Source organism: Nelumbo lutea, chromosome 1 (assembly GCF_056320005.1).
Source record: "Nelumbo lutea isolate HS-2025 chromosome 1, American lotus-T2T, whole genome shotgun sequence".
Taxonomy (NCBI): domain Eukaryota; kingdom Viridiplantae; phylum Streptophyta; class Magnoliopsida; order Proteales; family Nelumbonaceae; genus Nelumbo; species Nelumbo lutea.
The window spans coordinates 17,521,188-17,543,747 of NC_142684.1; the positions used below are offsets into that span (position 1 = coordinate 17,521,188).

The 22,560-nt window shown below is 34.8% G+C and overlaps 3 protein-coding genes and 3 non-coding genes across 7 annotated transcripts; 5 read left to right on the forward strand and 1 right to left on the reverse strand.

Moving 5' to 3' along the window:
- Nucleotides 1-221: 221 nt before the first annotated feature.
- On the reverse strand, nucleotides 222-4,043 carry LOC148873749 (uncharacterized). 2 transcript variants are annotated; one of them, XM_088963542.1, is made up of 6 exons: nucleotides 3,193-4,043; nucleotides 1,663-1,813; nucleotides 1,241-1,525; nucleotides 1,000-1,171; nucleotides 677-755; nucleotides 222-577 (listed from the first exon to the last, which is right to left on the reverse strand). In XM_088963542.1, the coding sequence occupies exons 1-6, from the start codon at nucleotides 3,753-3,755 to the stop codon at nucleotides 364-366; spliced, it is 1,464 nt and encodes a 487-aa protein (XP_088819668.1). In that variant the 5' UTR covers nucleotides 3,756-4,043; the 3' UTR covers nucleotides 222-363. The 2 variants fall into 2 exon arrangements, with proteins under 2 accessions (XP_088819668.1, XP_088819669.1); XM_088963543.1 differs by having other exon boundaries at nucleotides 1,114-1,171; nucleotides 3,193-4,041.
- Nucleotides 4,044-11,333: 7,290 nt separating this feature from the next.
- Nucleotides 11,334-12,178, forward strand: LOC148873750 (anther-specific protein LAT52-like). The gene is made up of 2 exons (XM_088963654.1): nucleotides 11,334-11,590; nucleotides 11,676-12,178. Exons 1-2 carry the CDS (start codon nucleotides 11,428-11,430, stop codon nucleotides 12,008-12,010), a joined length of 498 nt encoding a protein of 165 aa, XP_088819780.1. The 5' UTR covers nucleotides 11,334-11,427; the 3' UTR covers nucleotides 12,011-12,178.
- Nucleotides 12,179-12,886: 708 nt separating this feature from the next.
- On the forward strand, nucleotides 12,887-20,304 carry LOC148873751 (bifunctional riboflavin kinase/FMN phosphatase-like). Its single transcript, XM_088965411.1, has 10 exons — nucleotides 12,887-13,995; nucleotides 14,239-14,425; nucleotides 15,149-15,279; nucleotides 16,103-16,172; nucleotides 16,260-16,325; nucleotides 18,559-18,713; nucleotides 18,803-18,880; nucleotides 19,048-19,184; nucleotides 19,605-19,697; nucleotides 19,945-20,304. The coding sequence occupies exons 1-10, from the start codon at nucleotides 13,908-13,910 to the stop codon at nucleotides 20,089-20,091; spliced, it is 1,152 nt and encodes a 383-aa protein (XP_088821537.1). The 5' UTR covers nucleotides 12,887-13,907; the 3' UTR covers nucleotides 20,092-20,304.
- A 536-nt stretch (nucleotides 20,305-20,840) lies between these two features.
- TRNAE-CUC (transfer RNA glutamic acid (anticodon CUC)) lies at nucleotides 20,841-20,913 on the forward strand. The gene has a single exon. It is a non-coding gene; the product is annotated as a tRNA-Glu (tRNA).
- A 65-nt stretch (nucleotides 20,914-20,978) lies between these two features.
- Nucleotides 20,979-21,051, forward strand: TRNAE-CUC (transfer RNA glutamic acid (anticodon CUC)). The gene has a single exon. It is a non-coding gene; the product is annotated as a tRNA-Glu (tRNA).
- A 65-nt stretch (nucleotides 21,052-21,116) lies between these two features.
- TRNAE-CUC (transfer RNA glutamic acid (anticodon CUC)) lies at nucleotides 21,117-21,189 on the forward strand. Its single transcript has one exon. It is a non-coding gene; the product is annotated as a tRNA-Glu (tRNA).
- The last annotated feature ends 1,371 nt before the right edge of the window (nucleotides 21,190-22,560 follow it).

Consider the following 22,560-nt stretch of genomic DNA (forward strand, 5'->3'; position numbering starts at 1 on the left):
CAATAGTTAAATATGAAATATTTATTTTAAGAGTATCTTAATCAGCTAATTTCCGCTGCTTAAGCCATTAAAGAACTCATAACCTCTTTGATACTTATTCTCTAAGGTCCCTCCCTACCTTTCCTTTTCTTTCCCTACTTTTTCCTTCAAACCAAACATGGCTTAAAAGGCAAACAAATATATCATTCAATTGAACCACTTCAGCTATCATAGACGCTGTCTGAATAATTATCTTTAATTACTTAATATTAATTATGTATTATTTAAGAGTCTTTTCAAACAAGTCTGTTTTCAACTGCACTACGCACAAAATCCATTAATTATCAAAACATAGTAGAAATCCTCTGTACAGCTTATATGCACTCAAATGGTTCCTCCAGTACCTGTCACAATGGAAAATGGATGTCTTCTGATATCAGTTCCTAGGCAACGAAGCTTCATCTCCAGATTCTCATAACCCCGATCAATATGTGTTACACCATCAATCACCGTGATTCCTTCAGCTGCCATTCCAGCCAACACCAGTGAAGCTCCACATCTTAAATCAGTTGCAACAACTTGGGATCCGGACAAGTCACTGTCAAGGAGAAAGATGGTTAGTTTTCAACACCATTTCTGCATTCTTCTAGTATAAAAAGAAGAAGATTCACACAACTCAAAAAAATAAAAAGAGTACCTTCCTTGTTCTTTCCCATGGATTAATGCATTGTTTCCGTAAAGGTGGATTTTTGCTCCTAGTTTCTGCAGTTCCCTCACTAGTGCATGTGAAAAGACAGAAGTCAATTGTGGTTGTCCCATGGTCAAGATCAAAGAACATAAACAAAGGGAAGAAAAACGGTTCAAGTACAGTGGCTAATGGCAGATATACACGAGGATAAACCTCGTTCTCCTGTTTAACTCTAATAGACTGGATACCTCGACCATTAGATGCTGTTAAACTTGAAGCTAGAGAGACTAGATTCCCGTATCATACCAAGTTTTAGTAAAAACTATACATACCATGCCTCATACGGCTTTCAAAAACAGACTCCTCTACAATACTTAATCCTTTACAAGTTGTAAGCAGTGACATTATTTGAGGCTGCATATCTGTAGGAAATTTAGGAAAAGGACCTGTTTTAACATCAAAACCTTGAAGATCTCCTCCAATCTTTGCAGGAAGTGCTGAAACCTGGGAATGCAAGACAGTATCTATGATCTCAAGCTAAAATCAGAAAGAAAAGCATAAAAATGTCCATACCTCCAATGTGTTTGGTGTGCTTTGCATGATCTTGCAACCGGCAGCTGAAAGCTTGTCAACAAGACACAATAAATGCAAAGGTATGACAGGTGAGATTGAGATATGTGAACGTGTTATGGCTGCAGCAACCATAAATGTACCAGCCTCAATGCGGTCTGGCATTATGGTAAATTCAGGGCCATGCAATTGATTCCTGCCATTTATAACAAGCTTGCCACTTCCAGCTCCTTCCACATGAGCCCCACTTCTGATCAGAAAGTGTGCAAGATCAACTACCTCTGGCTCCTGGAGTAACAAGGCAGACCCAACACAGTCAATTTTTCAATTTAGTTCATCTGGCAACAATGGACATAAAAAAAGGCACTTCCATAATCCTGAGCATCAGAAATAGGGAAGTTTGAGCTTCAATCATCATATCATACTTGGGCTACATTTGTGAGCACAGTCATTCCATCAGCCATGGAAGCTGCCATCATGAGAGTTTCAGTTGCCCCAACACTGGGATAATCGAGATGGAACCTTCCTCCAACAAGTTTTCTGCCGTTTACAGCACATGCATGAACTTTACCATCCCTGTAAAATATACAATGCAGACACTTGAGTCCTATTAACCTACTTGGCTAAACTTAACAGATGTATGATTGTCCTTACTCTAGATTCAATGTTGATTCTAACAATATCTTCATGTTCAATGATTCTAGGTACTGTTTTCAAATATTTATCACCAAATTTGACAAGCCAGAGAACTTGAATAATACAAATGTTCCGATTTGAGTCTGTACAAACTAAAGTTGTGTATCAATAGCAAAGCACACTTCCACAAGCAGCACAGAAGCGCCATAATAGTATGCATAGATGGCCATAGCCCTAAGAACACATCAATGAGGCTAAGAAAGCCAACAATCAATCATCTTCTTTCAGATGTTTAATGATATTATGGGCAACAGACCACAAAAATCAAAATGGCTATGAGTAATAATTTACATTATTTCAGATATACAGTGTTCTAAAATATGACCTACCAGTTCTGACAGAACAGATTGGCGGTTATGTCTCAATTAGAAAACTGGTTCAGTTCAAACATGTTGGCAAAATTCATGTAGGAACTTAACCCCCAAAACCTTCAGAAGTTTCATCTATTGCAGTTTAACAATTAGGACTATATCAATTTGAAACAGGATAATCATTTGTATGCCTAACAAATAAATAAGTTATACTCAATATTATTTCATACTTAGCAAAAAATATATATCAAATTGTATATAATAAAATGGAAAGTTCTTTTTTTGCTTTCTTTTTTTACCTTTTGTATACTCAGAAGGTATATTGCTCAATTCAGGCTTGCAGTTATTAGGTCATGAAAAGACGACGACATGTACTAATCCAAATGTAAGAGTACATAGATGGGCCCTGACAGTTGCAATGTGTTGCCTTCTATAAGAATTGTTCAGAATTGACACAATATGACATAGAAACATAGAGCCCCCACCCCATTCCCACCTCTATTTATATGCAAAAACACATTATACCTTGCTAAACTAACTCTGAACTAGAGCCTCTTGAAGACTTCAATGAGTGCAGTTCCTTGAAAGAAAGAATCATAGCCACCCCAAGTACCCAAAAGCACAAGACTAGTCACATATATCCAACTAGAGGTGACATATAATATATAAGAATATCCAAACTAAAAATTTGGATATAATTAACATAAAAGATTTTAACTTTTAAAATCTTTAGGTAAAGGTTAAGCAAGCTTGACATCTCTATTCTGTAAGCTTGACCAGCAGATCCAAACTAAAAATTTAAAAGTTAAAATCTTGCATGGATATAATTAACCCTTAACTAGCTATCCTAATCATGCTTGTGGGTTAAAATCAATCATGGCCCAACGGCTAAAAAACCAAAAAGCTGAACAAAACATTAACTGACTTGAAGTTAGTATATACACTTACCTCAATTCAACAATGGCTCCAAGTGCACGAAGTCCTCGAATATACAGGTCTACAGGTCGAGCTCCTATGTCGCAACCACCGGGAAGTGCGACAACTGCCTCCCCGAACCGAGTAAGCAATGGCCCTAGAACAAAAAGCCCTGCTCGAATCTTCCCAACAGCGTCCGAGCATGGCTCCAAAGAGCAAAGTCCATCTGTATCTACTGTTATTTCTCCATTAGATACTTGGACTCGTACACCCAAAGACCGTAAAATCGAAACCATTGTTCTGGTGTCGGACAGGTTTGGCATGTTGTGAAGCTTCGAAGTTTCGGAGCAACAGAGGGTCCCAGCGAGGACAGCCAATGCAGAGTTCTTGGATCCGCTGATGTTGACATGACCGGAGAGCTTGGATCCGCCGACGACAACAAGTTTGTGTTCTGGAGCTAATTTCTCAACATGGGTTTGGAGATTTTGAACATGGGAAGATTGGGCAAAAGCAGATGTCCTTCTAAGAAAATTAATGTAGGGTTTTTCTGGGTTCGATTGAGATATATGGTTCTGGGGATTGAAGAGCAGAGCCATGGCTATGCACTCGCGTACACACTAAGAGGAAGACCGCTTTCACAGAATGGCGAAAAACTAAACGCGATAATCTTAAGAGCATTTTGCAGGCTTGCGCAGAGAGAAAAAGTGCGAGAATATTGTTTTGGGGATTGAGGAGTAGAGCCATGGCTTTGCATACGCGTACATACTGAGAATGAAACCGCCTTCACAGAATGTCGGTAAGCAAGCACCAAACCAGACCCTTCGGAGAACTTTGTGGGTTTGCGCAGAGAAAGAGCGCGAGCTTTTTTTGGAAAAAAATGATAAATAATTTGGGTTAATTGCATATTAATACCTATAATTTGTGATTTCCCGAACCTCAATACGTGTCATTCAGATACAGTTTATAAACTGTATATATATTACTGTTTATAAACTGCAATTTTTTAAGATATTCGTACAGTTTACGGGTCTACATAAATTGACCCTTATATATCAAACCCGCTAAAATTATACGGGTTATTAAATTCAACTTGAAACGTTTATTATTTTAATTTAACCATTATTATTATTATTATTATATTTTTATTTAATTTAACTTTTTTGGTATTTAATAATAATATTAATTAAATTTATAATTTAAATATTTACTTAAAATATTTTTTCCAATCGAGTACAATCATTAAATAATAGATTTGTTAATTCATATTTTCCATTTAAGAATAAATATTAATGATTTGGCTTAACATTTTAATGACTATTAATAAATATTTATTCTTATTTAAGGTTCAATTACTACATTTGGTAATTATTATGAGGCATGATTTGAATAAATATTAATGATAACTAATGATTGTTATTTTGATTTTTATTATTTACTTAAATAAGTACTTGATGATTATTATTATTAATTATTTTTATAAATAATTGATTGTTATTATTATTTACTTAATTCAGTAATTTTGAGTAAGTAATTATTTGATTTAATCTAAATTATTTTATTTTTTAATTATTTATAATAGACATTTAGGGTATGATCTTTATTCGAATTAAGAGACTTACCATGTTTTATCTAGACAATGACCCCATACTAAGGGGCAACTACAACATCATTTAATTTAAAATTTACTATTTAACAATAAAAAATCAATGTCCTGCTGAGCAATCCACCCCCAAAAAAATATCAATAACTTGGGAATCATTAATTTATTTATAAAATAATAAAATTAGATGGATGTTTACAACAATATCACCAATACTACTTAATATTTAGAGACATATTAATAGATAAAAAGTATTTAAATGATATTCATTCAAAGAGGCAAAGAAAGAAGAAAATCATTCAAAGAGCTGCTAAGAAAAACAATCCATGCCAAACAACATTTGCAGATGCATCCATCCTCTAAAGTAAGAGATGAAAAATATATGACTACAATCAAATCATCATGTATAGATACAATCAACTGATAATTTGATCAGGATTCCAAAGCCCATCCAATAGAAGAAACATGAAAGAAAGGAGAATGATGGGACCATCCTAAGTATGGAAGTCACCTCCAAGTTAGGTGGTAATGCTTCTTTTGGTCTATCCTGGTTACAGATTTTAAGTCTAAACTCACCACGGTGCACGCAGACTGGCTAGAATTTGTCTCTGGGAAAAAGGTAGGGAAACATGTACATAACATAACGGTATATTTGAATTATGGGAATTGGGAGATAGAAATAGGAAATGTAGATTAAAATTATAATTTTGGGCATGTTGATGTGTCAAATTCAAGTCAATTAGAATACTCATAGATTTTTAGTTCATTCATTTGGTAGCAATTTGAATATATTTTTTATTCCATGTCTTTATTAAGTTAATATAGATTAATAATATATTAATAATTATGAAATTAATAATAATAATAATAATAAGTATATTATTATTACTATTATTTACTAATAATATATTCTTATTATGTGTGTACTGACTTTGAAATCAATAATATTAAATTATTATTATTATTATTATGGAATAATTAATTTGTTATAATTATGATTTTTAGTTAATTCCTAAAATAATAATTGCTTTTATATTTCTTTTAGTTTAACAATAATGGATAATTGAAAGTTTATAATTTAACTTTAACCAAATGAAATATTTATTGGAGAATAATAATTGTAATAATTATAATTACTTATAATAACAATAATGTAAATAAGTAGCACTAATTATATATTTATAAAATAATTAATATGAAATAATATAAATATAAAATGATTTTATCCCGATTAATAATTAACATTATTAAAGTACTTATTAATTATCATTAATTAATTAACATTCTGAAGTAATAATTATCAGTGTTATAATTAAGGAATTAATTATCAATAAGTAATTATAATCAGTAATTAAATTTTATCAAGAATCATTATTATTAGTAATAATTAATTATAAATATCGATAATAATAATATAATTATATCAAGTAATATAAGTATTAATTATAATTACTAATAATAATAATATAATTAATTATTTCATATAAATGTATGAATTATAATTTCTAATAATAATTCTAATATAAATAATTAACATTAAATATTTATTTTCAAAATAATTAATATGAGCTAATATAAATATAAAATGATTATTTTTGAATTATTAATTACCACTATGAAAATCATTATTAATTATCATTCTGAATTAATAATGAGAAATATTTTTAGTAATTATTTAATATCAATAATTAAGTAATAGTTGTATTATTATAAGAAATTATTATTAGTAATTAATTAATTTCAGTGAATTATTATTAATAGTAGTAATTAATAGCTAAAATTAATTAATTAAAAGTTAATTATTATTAGTACTCCTGTCTTTCAAAAAGTTGACTCATCATCATTGTCATCATCAATGACAACTTGATAAATACATAATTTGATAAAAATAGGTAAACAACATTAATTTATTTTTTATCTTTTGAAAAACTGAATAAGAGAAAAATAAAATGGTTAGTGATGTGACGCAATCTGGCTGCTCCTAGCTGGAGATGATTTGGCTTCCAGTAGATGACAGAGGTGGTTGATCTACACAGAGAGAATCAGAGAACCCGGGGGTGCTTACTCGATGAGATACTCACGAGGACTCCAGTATATAAAGACCACAACACCTTGGGGGCAAAGGTATGCACAAGCACTATTTACTAGCTCTCTTGCTTTCTAAACTACATTAGCTTGCAAGTTACTCGAATAACAATATAATCTTCTCCAATGATGCTTTTCCATGTAGCTTTTTCAGCGGTTCAAACATGGTTATTTTGGTCATGGTTCAAATGTATACTCTTCTCATCTATTTTGAAACTTGAAGGGTATTTGTGCTCTTTTACATGTTATCTAACATCAATTAATGCTTTTGGACTAAATTGATAGTTGTCGAAAGTTCATGTATTTCAATAGCATGTTTTAAAATTCAGGTATTAAAGTGAGACTAGCCCCAAAATAGAAGATATTAATCTCCAATTTACCCTAAAAAGTTTGCTTCTTGCATTGAGATTTGAGGGTACTGAGTTAATGGATTAGTAATTAGCAATTCTTTTTAGGGTAAATTGTTGAAACCTCCCATGAAATATTTATGACCATTTCTTAAACCTCCTCTATAGTTTGATAATTGTGATCACCTCCCAAACTTCTAACGATTATAATCCTCCAACAAGAATCACAAAAGTATCCAAAATACCTATGCAGCTACAATTGAGACTGGTTTTTATAGAAAAACAATACAAATTTGACGAACAACAAAAATAAAAAGAGAGTTTAAAGTTGCAGCTTTACCTTTGATGAAGATAAAATTTTAATGCATGGGTATTTTGGACATTTTAATGCTTCTTGTTAAAAGATTCTAACAAAAGGAATCTACTTGCAGTTGTGTTAAAAAGTTCAGGAGAGATGATTGTAATTACTAAACTTCAATGGAGGTTTCAACAACAGTCATATACTTGAAGAGAGGTTTTAGCAATTTCTAATTACGTGAGAGGTGTAAAATGGGTTAGGCCAATCCAGGCCGGCACAGATCAGGCCATGCTCGACACAACTAGGTTGAGGGTTTTTGGCCCATGGGTCATGACGGCACAGCTCGTAGCATTACCTAGCATGGCCCAACACTTCATTAATCATTTTATTATAGCATTTTTCAAAATTTTAATCATTTTATATGGAATAAAATTTTAAGATGATTTTTTTAATTATTGTTACAACCATTGAATTTGTCATTTTTTCATTAACTTTTTATTATTTTTTATATTCTTTTTTTTTTAATAAAAATAAAATAATACGGCCAAGTTCATGGACCCCACCCCAACCTGCACAGGCTGAACGGCTACAGTGATAAATATAATATATTTATAATTAAGAAAAATACTACTGACAAAAATACATGATACATTAGTTGGTAGCCTGGTAGTGGTAGGTTCTCTCACTTGTCGGAGTAGCTAGCTACCTGGGATCAAATCCTGCTGCTACCACAAGAGAGAAGAATGATCCATCAGCTGACTCAATACCGTAAAGCCACATTCCTTCATGCATGTTTACACATTACTTCCATGTGTGTACACAGATGTAAGAAATTTCTTACTCTCCTTTGGATATTCTTTAATCCGAAAGGTGACTGTTGTTAAAGGTGTCAATGGACTGGTTTTGCATTGGATCCTGTCCAGTTCAAAATCAATTTGAATGAATTGGATGGACCAATAAAATATATTAAATTGGATCAATCCAATCCAAAATATTTATTAGATTGAATTGAACCCGGTCTACTCATAATAAATTTATATTAGATTGGATTAAACAAATATCTAATTCATTGATATAAAATAAGAATATACGTGTCAATGGACTGAGTTTGAGTTAAAACCAATCTAAAATGGATATTAACGTGTGAATGTGTGATGTGTATATTTACACATAGTTTGTGCATGGATGTGATTGTTTGAGTTAATATGCATATATATGAGTCTGACCATCATGGCGGAGTCAGGAATTTTCTTTTATGTGCCGAGTTATATATTTTTTTGGTTTATGATAATGAAAAAGTTATATTAACTCAATTAAATTATATAGATTTTTAATATAAATAATATAAATATTGTTAAGGAAAGTAAAAAATGATACGAAGGATGAGAGGACTGCCACATCTTTTGGTTATAGATAGGATTTGTGTCAACTCTCAAATCTTGTAATTACTACTTAATTCTCAATGTAATTGATTTACTTTTCTGTATTCTTTTTGGCAAAAATCAAGAAAATGAGATTTAGAGTAAAAAGAGGTAGGATTTGAAGAGAAGTAGGGTGAGACGGTTTGAGTTTATTATGGCTTTTTTACAGTGTTTTTGAACTATCATTGACCCGGACAGTCGGACCGTTCAGCTTAGAAACTGTCCAGACAATCAGTTCCATTTTACCATTAATTCATTCTTAGGCAAAAAACTGTTGACTTGGTCAGAGGACTATTAACCCAAACAGTCGAATCGTCGGTCCTAATTGCCCTAATATTTCAAACCACCTGAACCATTCAACCCAAACAGTCAAACCACTGATGTAGAAATCAGTGGCCACAGTGATTCCATTTCCGAATTAACTTTTAAAATCTTGCTTTTATGAATGAAAAATTAACAAAATTTTGTTTTAATCTTGGAGTTAGTGGAGGGGCATTAAATGATTAAGGAGTTAGAGAAACAGTGTGTGGTGGGGGTGGGGGAAGGACCATTAGGGGGCAAAGGACCCTCTAACTTTATACTTGGCTCTGCCCTTGCTGACCAATCAATCGGTATCATGACCATTGCCTATATATAATATACAACTAGTGAATGATCCCATACTAAGTACGGGAAATCAGTTTACATTGTGGAATTAATATTGTTAAATTTATATTTATTAATATTTTAAATAATTATTAAAAATTTAATAAATATTTATTTTAAAAAATAGTTTTTCAATAATTATTAGAATATGGATGGTTTTCTTTTATTACGATGGTTAATGATTAAATGAGATTGATAGAATATATGCAGAAGTGGTTGTGGATAACTACTTTTGTATTTTCTGCATTTTTTAGAAATTGATTGAAAATGGTGGTAGTGAGTTGTAAGCTTTAGCATCAACTTTTCAGAAAATGCCACATGTCTAGTTTTCTTGAAAAATGAGAAGATCATGTATCTAAATTGATGGGGAGATGTAGCCTAGTAGTGGGTTGTGGGCTTTAGTAGGGACTTCTCAAAAATTGCCATATGTCTAGCTTTTTGGAAAATGATAAAGCCATTCGTCTGAATGGGATAGTGGATTGTGAGCTTTAACAACTACTTCTAAGAAAATGCCATTTGTTTAAATTTGAAAAAGCCACGTGTCTGATGGGGGATGTAGCCTGAAAGCCTTGGTTTGAAGGTTAAATTGGGTCAAACCAAATCAAAGTTTAGCAAGCCTAAAAGTGGTGAAGCCTAACAATAACTAGTCATCAACACGTGGACTAGACATTCCCACCCGGGTCAGTACAAAATGAAAAACAACTTGAAGGATAGTTTTACACTTAACATACCAAAGCAACTCTATGTAAAATTACGCATAGACATTTTGGGGTCAGCTTGATTTAAATTCATAACCAGAATCGAAATTGAAAATCTATTGGAATTAGAATTGGAATGATCTATTTCCTCTGTTTGTTTGGTTTAGATGGGAATTGGAATCAACTGAAATGGATTCTCATTGCTAAGAAAAAGAGAGGAAATGCCCATTTTCTCAAATATAGAAATGTCATTCTACTAGGAATGCAAATAGGATTCTTCCACCCAACCAATTCTGATTCTGTGAACTAGATGGACCCTTAGTATTTTTATTTTCATATTTTTCATGTGAAAAGAGTTTGAGAGGACAGAGAGGGAGATCCAATCAGCTGAATGTATTGGCTGTTTAGTGGGCTGTAAAACCAATAATAATACCCCACATCAGTCAGAAAACTTATGAAACCACAATAAGAGATTGAAGTTATGAGCCCAGGGTTTTTATGACCAGCGTGGAATATATCATTGTTGGTTTCAGTGTATACAGCCATCAGCTAATCTGAGTTAACATGGAAGAGAAATGTAGAGATAGATATTTTCCAATCAGATAACCAAATGAAAGAATTGTTAGCTGGCCAGCAATTATAGTATTGTTACAATGTAGATCAGAGGGATTAGCCCAAGTGGAACAAAAAGGTCTTAATTATGTCCCACGACTTGGGCTCCACCTTAACAATATCCAAAAAGGCCCATTAGAGTCCAGGACCTCTTCTAAGTTCTAACTTCCAACCATTCATCCAGTCATATCTTTAAAATAAACAAAATTCCGGAATCTGGTCCGTCCGTTTTGAATCCAGTTAATGCGTATGGTGATGGTGTAATACATGAACGAATTCATATTGCTTTGTTGGGTGCACCATTTTCTCTCTAATGGAGTTCATTCATTTTCCAAAAACCAGGCCCAATGAACGGGTCAACCCCATTCTCTGGACCTCAAAAATTAAGAGAGAATGCTAACAACCTTGCCAAGGATGACGGTTAGTCCCAATCTCTCTTCTTCTTCCTCTGACAATAAAACGCCTTCTCTATCTTGCATCAATCCATCCTCTCACAGTCTTCAACACCTTAAAGGAATTTCAAAAAGAAAAAAACAAGGTTGGGTTAGCAGAGAATTAATCCATGGCGAAGTGTTGTCAGGCTCTTCCCCTCCTTGCCGCTGCTCTATGCTTCTTGTCCCTCGCAGGCTTCGTCCATTGCGACGAGCAGTTCTTCGTTCAAGGGAAAGTGTATTGCGACACTTGCCGTACACAATTCGAGACCAAACTCAGCGAACCCATATCAGGTAATTAAGAGCTTGATCTTGATTAATTCGAACTCATCGATTAAAACAGAAACCAGTAGTCCGATCATCCATTTCGGTGTTGCAGGTGCGAAGGTGCGACTAGATTGCAGGAGCCGAGAGAACGAGGACGTGGCATACTCCGTCGAGGGAGAAACTGATTCAACGGGCATCTACAAGCTGCCGGTGGAAGGGAGTCACGAGGAAGATATCTGTGAAGTGAAGCTGCTGAGTAGCCCCAGGAAGGATTGTTCTGAACCAGCTCCAGGACTGGACCACGCCCGCGTTTTGCTCAGCTCAAACAATGGCATTTCCTCCGCATCACGCTTTGCCAACTCCTTGGGCTTCATGGTGTTGAAACCTATCGAAGGCTGCTCCGATGTTCTCAAGGAATTGGGTCTCCTTCCCGGAATGAAAATCTGAGAAAAGGAGTTATCCAAATCCTATCCTTATATTTAATTAAATGATATAAAAATAATCTTCACCTCTGTAATTGCTTACAACGTTAACATCACATTTGTTTTACATATGTAATACTACTTATTGGGTGGAATTAATAATAAGAAATGATCCATGACTCATTAATACTCATTAATAACTATTATATGACATTTAGCATTGGTCGATTAATTTCAAGTTGTTGAAAAAGGCTTAGACGATGATGATGATGACGATGGCGATACATGAATTACGTCCATGATAGGTACTGTGGTGTTTCAAGTAAAAAAAAAAAAAACAGTTGGAATTTAGGGTCTGTTGGTTCATTTTTGGAATCAGAATTAGAATTGAAATATTCTCACAACTTGTTTGGTTCAAGCAGGAAATCAGTTGGAAAGAGATCACATTCTCAAGGGAGGGGAGGGGGAGGAGATGGCTATTCTGGGATTTTACCATTATTTAGAATCAACCCTAAACTCTTCCTTACGAAGTTCATCATAAATAGAATGTTTGTTATCAGATTAGCCTTACTTGCGCGATGTCATAAAATTGGATGTCCCTGGTTTCGGATCCCTACCCACAAGACACTGAGCAAGATTTAGCTGAACTCATTAGAATATGGTTCCACGCCAGTATTAATACATGGGGCCTGCATGGGGTCCATGAATTTATTAGTGACGGAGTGACGTGGAATTTTATCATTGATTTCACAACCCGTTGAACAGTTAAAACGTTAGTTTAATCCGATGCAGGTATCAAGGCCTTACACGAAAAGTCTTCAAGTCATGTTTGGTGAAAACGTGGAAACCTAAAAATAATACACCCATGGAAATTTACTCTCTGATAAAGCTATTCCTGTAGCTTCTCCAAAGCAGCTCAGTCAACACAGTTCGAGCAACGCTAAAACCCTCCCAAATCAGGAATAAACACATCAGTTCTGGTATATCCGACATGGATCATATTATCATGAATTTTTTTGTGACTCAGCATGGTTATTTCCAACTTTAGTCAAGTTTACTTCTGGCCTAGTTAATCTTTTCGGTTATTGGAACAATGAATAGAGGTTCACAATCCTTCAACAATGACATTAGTTGCAGTTGTAGGGCCAAACGGTATAATCAATTTGTGCTTGTAAATATATTCTCACTCGGAAGCATAAACAAGATATACCCACAAAATTGTTCTTATTTATTCCTTCTCATATTCCCCCAATATCTTTACCAATGTCATTCTAATTCGATTCTTGATTTACTGCAATTCAATTCACAAACTGTGGCAAATCAAGTGAATCACATCATCAATCTACTTCTTAATTCTTATAATTAAGACCATATTGTGAATGCCGAGCTCATGAGATTAGCAAATGTGCATCCAAAATTTGACAAATCAGCAAACCCAATTTGAATTCACTAACCAACCTAATTTTGAATCAGAAAAACCAGCAAACGGATCCAATTATGAACATAGCAACAATGATAATAATTATGTCTTAGATGGGCCATTTGTGAATCCCATTTGATGATGTGTTTCACCCTAAAAACCTTAATTTTTTGTTCTCATCTAAATTTTGTAAGGTTTAGCTTAATGGAAGAAGCAAGAATGTGAGATGCCAAGAGGATATACCAAGAAACATTCACTCCCACATTCCCTCTAAGGATCAAACCTTTATACCACTATCAATCGGTTACCATTATCAAAATGCAACACCATTTCACGTCGTTTTCTCTTGCCCCTTTGGTTTTGGAATCGATTCCTCTGGGTTCATGGCTTTGTTTTTAAATGTCATCTTCATCTACTCAAACCCATTGCTCTATTTCTCTGCTCTTGTTTCATCATCTCTATTTTTTCTGTCCCTTACTGTGTCTCAACTAACTCCAAAGCCATGAGTTGTTGTAACATTGAGTCATGCAATGGAGAACCTCAGATTTCTGCTGTTATTTTGGATTTGGACGGGACCCTTTTAAACACAGGTACTGTACTGAACTTACTTGTTTCCGTTCTTTCCCTAATTGGTAGAGGATAAAAACCTATTCAGGAACCTTACCCAACTCCCCCTTGATCGAACACTAGACAATTCGATCAAAAAGGCTCTAATACCATCTCAAAGAAAAGCTTAAGCTGTTACGAGAGGTTCCTGGATAGGTTTTTTATCCTCTAACACTAATCATATCTCTTTCTTTTAATCTCTGCCGACCGCTGTGGTTTATTTGCAGAGAAAGCAACGAAAGGAATTCTGAAGGATTTCCTGGGGAGGTATGGGAAGGTTTTGGGCAGTGAAAAGGAAGACAAAAGGTTGGGTATGACGCACAAGGAGTCTTCAGCTGCCATTGTCAAGGACTATGATCTTCCCCTCACACCTGATCAATTTTCCCGGGAGATCATGCCTTTATATCAAGAGAGGCAAATTCTTTCTCCCAGGCCCACTGCTTTTCTCAATTTTTCACTTTTTCCTTTCTTACTTCATATGGGTCCTCCTGATGTTCCTGCTTCCTCAGATTGATTGATTAGATAAAATAAAATTTCCGAACTTGGGCCTAGATTTTGTATTCAGGTATGGCCTGGGCCCATTACTTCAAACTCAGGCCTAAGTCCCTTTAATTTCAAGGACCCAAAGTTGCCTTGGCAAGTAGTATTGTAGAAGATAGAAGGTTTATCACTGGACACATAGAAGAGTGCCAAAGAAGGATGGCCATGGCCATGCTTCTTGGAACCTTTTTAAGATTTGTAATTTTCTGTATGCATGTGTTGATAAACAACAATCACAACAGAAAGGATTTAACCATGATAAACAATTGTAAGAATAAACTGTTTGGTTCTCTGCATTTATCCAGGGGTTTTTATGTTACACAGAGAATGGTCCCTAGCTAGTGAACCATATGGGTACCCAAAGTTGGGATATGTATTCAAATAAGGAACTACACCTTGATGTCAAGTCACATTAAACCTTTCAGATTTTTTTTTTAAATCCTGCATAAGAATTCTGCATGACTTAGAAGATAATTTTTCTAGTCAGTAAATAGTTTAGAAATTTGTCATTCTTTATTATTATTACTATGTGCACATAAATGATCTTAGTTTGTGCAGCTTTTGTAATGGGCTTACTGTTTATTTGGGTTCTTTTAGGTGGCCACAAGCCAAAGCTCTTCCAGGTGCTAATCGCCTTATCATGCATCTACATAAGCATGGAGTGCCATTTGCACTTGCTTCAAATTCCATACGGAAACATATAGAAGCAAAGATATCTTACCACCAAGGTCTTTTTTTCTTCTTGGCTTTCTAGAATATATTAACCAACATTCTGGATTTTCTCATCAGAAAGTATGGGTTCTGTTGTAATTAATAAATATCACATAGCCACCACCATGATGATGATCATCATTGTAATCATTTTATTGTTGTTGTTGTTGTTGTTGGTCATGGTGGCGGTGCCGATGGTGGTCATCGCCGTCCACATTGTTGTTGTTTGTTGTTTATAAAACCATAAATTTGTTCCCTATATGGGTTTTACTTTTGTTACTTGATTTGAAGATATTTTATCGTTTCAGTGAAGTCTTAGCTTGTATCAGTTTAATTGCTCTACTTCTTTTTCTTTCCTCAGCATTTTATTGTTTTAATTATATCATATTAGCTTAGAGGATAGTGTGGAAGTGGTCCATACTTTCAGAGAGAGAGAGAGAAGGAAAACATTAAAAAAGTGTTAACAGTTTGACAGTATAGTTCTGTAGAAAGTATTATGTTTCCAGGTTTTAATAATCAAAGAAGAATTTTATATTTCTGCCCTTGAGGAAGAATTCATGATCGATATTTCACCCAACTGTTTTTTGTAGCAATATTTTTTGAGATCAATGAATTATGGTTCTGTGACTAACATTGCTAGATGAATGTTTTGAAGTTTTTATCTGTTTTTTTTTTCTAAGTTATATAACCCTCTTATATATCCATCACTATCATTTAATGTTTGAGAATGTTTTCTGCAGTATAATTCTACTTGGTTTCTTTGTTTATATGATTTATTCTTAACCCATATTTGTTGGTTTTATTTGCTAATTCAACGTGGCTTGTTTCAAATTATTCTAGGATGGAATGGAGCATTCTCAGTAATAATTGGACGTGATGAAGTTAATTCTGGGAAGCCCTCTCCTGACCTGTAAGAGTCTTCATATGTTAAGTGATGAAATAACCTTTTTAGTTATTGTATTGTATTCTTTAAATTATTTTCTGTTTTTCCTCCTAGATTTCTAGAGGCAGCAAAGAGAATGGGAATGGAGGCAAGTCACTGTCTGGTGATTGAAGACTCCCTGTGAGAAATATAAACTCAAGAAATTATTATTTGCATATTCTATAGCTCTGCAATGCATTAATTGTTCCTTTGAATATTATTGTGATATATCTGTTGCAGTATACTAACCTCTTGGATCAGTTAAATCATGAATCATCTTGAAAACTAGCCGATGATGTCCTTACATTACCATGATCTTGAAGCATCCTGCTCCTACTTAGTGCATAAAACAGAGTATTTCATTTCCATTTTAGTCTCTTTTGCATCTGTTAACATTTGTATGACCAACAAAATAATTGATAACAGCATAAAAAACATCTAACTTACCAGTGGTAGTTAGTTATTGAAGTCCAACTGCTACTAGGGATTTGGAATTTAGGAACTAGTAAAAAATGTTAATGAGTTTGGCTATCTTGGTTGAAGAGTTGGAAAATCTGTACTTGGGACCAAATAGAAATTTGCTTTCCAGTCATATATATCAATGAATGGCCCCATATAAGATCTGCAATAGTCATAAAGCTGTCCAGGTAGTACTTGGATTTAACTGAAGTTGAAGGCATTGTTGTTATTAACGTCTTAAGACTGGACCATTTGGCAGATAAATGAACCTTGAAGCACTCATTTAAGTCTCACTGTTACATTTGATTTTATATTCTCCGTGGGAGCTTGTGACAGAATTAGAAACATGAAACCCATGGCCATGTGTTTTACCGAATTATCATATCCATCTAGCATAATTGCTATAGATGAGAAGCTACTTTATTTTATATACTAGATCCCATTGTTTGAGCAGGGTGCAAGTTGGTACTAGGTAAACAAAAATAGTAAAATTTAGGTTATTAGGTTCCATGAAACTTGTAACTAGGCATGGCGAGGGCCTGGTGGTTAATGGGGTGCATCCATGTCAAAGTTTAGGGGATGCACAATGGGTGGAACATCTATACATACATACTAAAAGAAGACACAATACCCATTAAAATTAGCTCTGATGAAGATGATGAGGTGGATGTGGCTAGAATAGATGAGTGAATGGGATACATAAGCTATTGGTTTGGGCATGGTGGATTCTTCATTGGGTCATGGAGTGGTGGTGAGATATGTCAGAATGCATTGGGTGGTGAAGCATGTTTTTATGTATCAGATGGTTTTGTTAGGGTGGTATTCTTCTTCAAGACCATTAAGGGTGTGTTCTGTAGCGTAGATGAGAAATTTGGTGGTGTGTTTTCGTCCGCACCACACCATAGTTGTTCTACACTGTGGACAAAATGTGTGGACCAATCCATACCACACCTCTATGGGCGTTCTACAAGGTGTGGTGCATTTCAGTCCACACCTTGTGTTTGATTCCATGCTTCTCAACTACAACATTTAAGATAACCCATGCCATTAATTATTAAAAAACAATATTTTATTTTTTAGTAATATACATAATATAATAATAATAGTAAATTTCTAAGAATTTTAATAATTAATAAAATTAATTATTAATGTTTATAAGTGAAACACAGGATCAATGAATGAGAGTTGCATGGTTTGATCCACGAGAAAAATCCGTTGAGGAGATTTTGGCCCGTGGTGTGGATCAATTCACGAGATAGCGTGGATCAATCCACACCACAGGCAAACCGAAGAGCTATTTGAGTGTTGCGTGTTCTGAAACGCAATATATCGTGGACATTCCACGATGCCAAACACCTCCTAAATCTTCCACTTGGTTAGGATATTGAATGAAACTCTCATTGTTTAGTTCCTTCACTGCAGAGAGCCAGATGTACAACTGGCTAAATATTCCTGTTTTAATGCATAATTAGCATGTAAGCTTTCTTTTAAAGAAATTATTTCAGCAAGTAGAAAAGAGATGTACAAGAGAGGATGTACACAGATTTATAAAAAGTGCAAATACAGACCTCATCAGAACATATTAAAAAAATCAAGAATAACTATAGGTTGGAGTAAGTCTGACCTCTAGCATCCTCATCAATGATGTCTTTGAGGTCAGGAGGGAAATGCAAAGGAAAGAGGTGGCAAATCCTAGGCATTCCTTACAAATACACATGATGGTTTGACAACCTAAAAGTTCCACACCATTCATATACAGCTAAATACTTGGTCAAAAAGCATGAGTTAACTCTGCTCATTGTTTTAGGGAATCTTATGACAAAGAAAAGATGTTGGTTGGTTTCATATGTTGTGAGTGGACTACCGTCTACCATAAACCAATTGTATTTACATAATTACATGGACATTTCAATAGGCCTGGTGTTATGGCTGCAAAGGCTGCTGGAATGAAGGTGGTGACAATTCCATCCCTCCAAACTCAAGTGGATCATTATTCAATAGCTAATTCTGTGCTTCATTCACTTTTAGAGTTCCGGCCTGAGCTCTGGGGTTTTCCACCATTTGAAGACTGTAAATTACCTTTTCACTTCCTCCTTTATTTTAGTTATCATGAGTCCATTTCCTTAAATAGCCGATCTGATTGATTTAATCAATCACAGGGGTGCAAAGTGCATTGCCAATTGAACCAATGTATGTAAAGGGCATAGTCCGCAAGGGTTTTCTGTGTGAATTTGAAGGTCAGGAGGATCCACCCTATCCTTTTTAACATTTTGCACTCTATTTTGTTCGAAAATGCTTATTTTCAGAATAGATATTTTGCATCTGTTTATGATTTCTTTCTTTTCAGATTTGTGGTTGTATTTACTAACCTTTTTCTTATGTTTTCAAAAACAAATAAATTCAGATGATGGTCCAACTGCTCTTCCTGATCAAGTTTCGGGAATATACTTTGGTTGGGCCAAACTTGGTGCACAAGGGAACTCCAAAGTCGTGGTGGGCATCGGATGGAACCATCATTTATCTACCATTATGAGAATAATTGTGGGTAACCAACCTAAGAAATCTTTATATGTAATATCTAAATGATTTCATTTAGAATAGTCTGACTACAACGAAAGTAGGATCTGTCAACAAGCATGTATTGGGAATTTGGGATACAGTGTTGCATATGCAGGGACCAGACTGACCATTAAGGTGGGGTTATCCTTCCAGTAGAAAATATGACATTTCTACCTACAATGGTTGGATGGTCTCACCAATGAATTTAGTGCATTTGTCTTATTGCTTTTTGTAGGAAATTTGAATGTGTTCATGTGACTTAGGATGAGTCCTCATCACAGAATACTTATGCAGTGTCATTTCCTGCTATGATGATCTCAGTTCTTTTATCAAGTCTTCCTTCATGGCTTGCTTGTATTAAGTTATTTCATATGCATCCTATGTGGTTTTGTGCTTTTGCAGAAACCATGTCTCATTGATGAAATATGTGAAGACATATCTGATCAAGAAATGCACCTTCTACTTGTTGGCTACATCCGAGAACTGAGAGATGAGGTACCATTCAGGTTTCCAGTAGTAATGAACAATGATAACAACAATGAAAACAATAAATAATAGGGTCATCTTAACCTCTGTATTGATGAGACCCATCAACTTCACTCAAAATCAAGCCCCCATTAATACTTCTGAAACTTTGTCACTATATATAAAGAATAGCCAAAACAGATAATCTTTGTTATGTAAATATTACTATGTAGTACTTATAATATGGTGTCACTAAATTATTATTGTACATTTGCAGGTTAATACATTGGCAGATTTAAAATTATATGAGGAAGATAAATCCATTGCAAATGCAGCCTTGGATCTTCCTATATTTGTCCATCATAAAGTTATCCCTCTCTCAGAAGAAGCATCATTTGTAGGCTGCAATTCTGCAATGGCTTAGACAAGCAAGCATAAGGAGTCACTGCAATCATACCAAAAACAGTTTCCTTTTTGGACAGAATGTGGAACTTGTCAATAAAGAAGTGAATGACGTGTTGTTTTATTTTCTGCTTGGAAATTTATAGACAACTCCCACCTAAATTTCCAAATCTAAAGGAGAATTCTCAAAGTTACAGTTTTCATTAAAATTCAAAAGCATTGGAACAAAGTTTAATTTATTTTCAACAATTTCAAAAACAACCTAGTGATGCATAGATATCTCTGTTGGATGTAAAATTTACTTATGTGGCATGTTCGAGGTTAGCTTTGCTTGATAAGAGGGGGAAGTTGGAAAAGATTGCTAATAAATATCATGGATTTAGTTATTATTGATGAAAAGGACCAAGGATAGAATTAAAATGTTATAGACAATGTACTCTTTTTTTTTTTTGCTAACTATAGACAATGTACTCAAAGAGAAGTGTGCATCACTGTAGTTCAACGCTGCTCAGGATCGTCTTTTTTTTTTATATTTTTTATATTGCACAAATTGGGATTTGTCATGTGTGGGTGACCAGTTTACTCGTATATAGTTGGAGGGGCCGTGTTTGGTTCTCATATGATGATTATGAGTGCATTAAACATCATAATAGGATGTCATATGGTGTATTTATTGCGAACGGCTTTACTATTAATTGTTTAATGTTTGTAGTCTAGTTGGTTTTTAGGTCTGGTTTTGGAAGTAGTAAATTCTAGCCCTCGTGCCAAGAATCCGTTGTAGTCTAGTTGGTTAGGATACTCGGCTCTCACCCGAGAGACCCGGGTTCGAGTCCCGGCAACGGAATGTTTTGATCTATTTAGGCCTGATTATCTTTTTGAAGTAGTAAATTCTTGCCCTGGTGGCATGGATCCGTTGTAGTCTAGTTGGTTAGGATACTCGGCTCTCACCCGAGAGACCCGGGTTCGAGTCCCGGCAACGGAATGTTTTGATCTATTTAGGCCTGGTTATCTTTTTGAAGTATTAAATTCTTGCCCTGGTGGCATGAATCCGTTGTAGTCTAGTTGGTTAGGATACTCGGCTCTCACCCGAGAGACTCGGGTTCGAATCCCGGCAAAGGAATGTTTTGTTTGCCTGGTTATGTTTTCTAAGAGTATAAATTATAAGCTTTGTAACCCTTACAGGCATGAATCCGTTGTAGTCCAGTTGGTTGGTATACTCGGTTCCTACCCGAAAGACCTGGGTTCCAGTCCCGGTAATGGAACATTTTATATAATAAAAACTGTTTATCGGACCAGCCCAATTTGATACTATATTATATAATATATTTATTCTTCTTCTTTTTTTTTTTAATAATAATGATATCTTTCTTTAATTTTTTTAGGTTTTGAGGCTTTTTAATATAAATAAAATAATTTTTAATTGAATAAAAATGAAATAAAATATTTTCCAAATTTTCTGGCCAAACTCGAGCTCACGCTCGAGCCTGAACATATTCTGTTAACATAGAGGCAAAGCCCAGCTTAAACCTAGCCCGGTCCGGCCTATGAACAAGTCTAGTTAGGATACTTGGCTCTCACCCAAGAGACCCGGGTTCGAGTGTCCGCAATGAAACTATTTTTTAGAAAACCCTGCATTGTAAATGGTTTTCTTTTATTAGGAACTGGGTGAGTTAAACCCTCTTGAGATAAAAGATGAGCCACCTTGTTTCCCAAACATTGGATGTGAGTGATATTTACCTCTTCAAAGTGATGGTTGGTATAGACCTGTTCATGGGTCGGGTTGGGCCGGGCTTTCGCTTTGTATTAACAAAAATTTTTAAGGCCCAAGCCTGACCCTCATAAAAAGCCCGAAGCTTGGGCCCGAGCCCGAAATTTAGCCCATATTGTTACTACTACAGAAGCGGCTAAATAGAGAGAGAGAAATTATAAAGGAAAAAATTAAAAAATGTATATATTAAATTATAAATATATATATTCCAATAAATATCATATTATTTATATAATATATAAAATACATATTATGTATTTTATAAAATATATAATGTTGAGTCGGGCAGGGATTTTTTGACAAATCCCGAGCCTAGCTCGTAACGCAGTCGGGCTTACTGTGTTAGGCCCGAGGTCAGGCCCGCAGGCCTAATTACATGACCAAGCCCGACAGGGGTGCTGGCCGAGCCATCGGGCTACCCGACCCATGAATAAGTTTAGTTGGTAATTATGGATCTAATTCACCAAGGAGGTGTTGAATAAGGTTATTCACGGGTCAGGTTGGGTCGGTTATTGAGATTTTTTCAATCGACCTGACCTGGTCGGGTTACCTGAAATTGAAATCGAAACCGACCCTGTGTTAAGCAAAACCGACCTGATCGGTTTGAGTCGAGTTGAGTTAGTTTGGATCGGTTTCGGCTCTAAGTTCAACCATGATAATAAATTGGTATATTGGAGAAAGAAGACTGAAATTTGATATAAGAAATGACATCTAATTCTATTA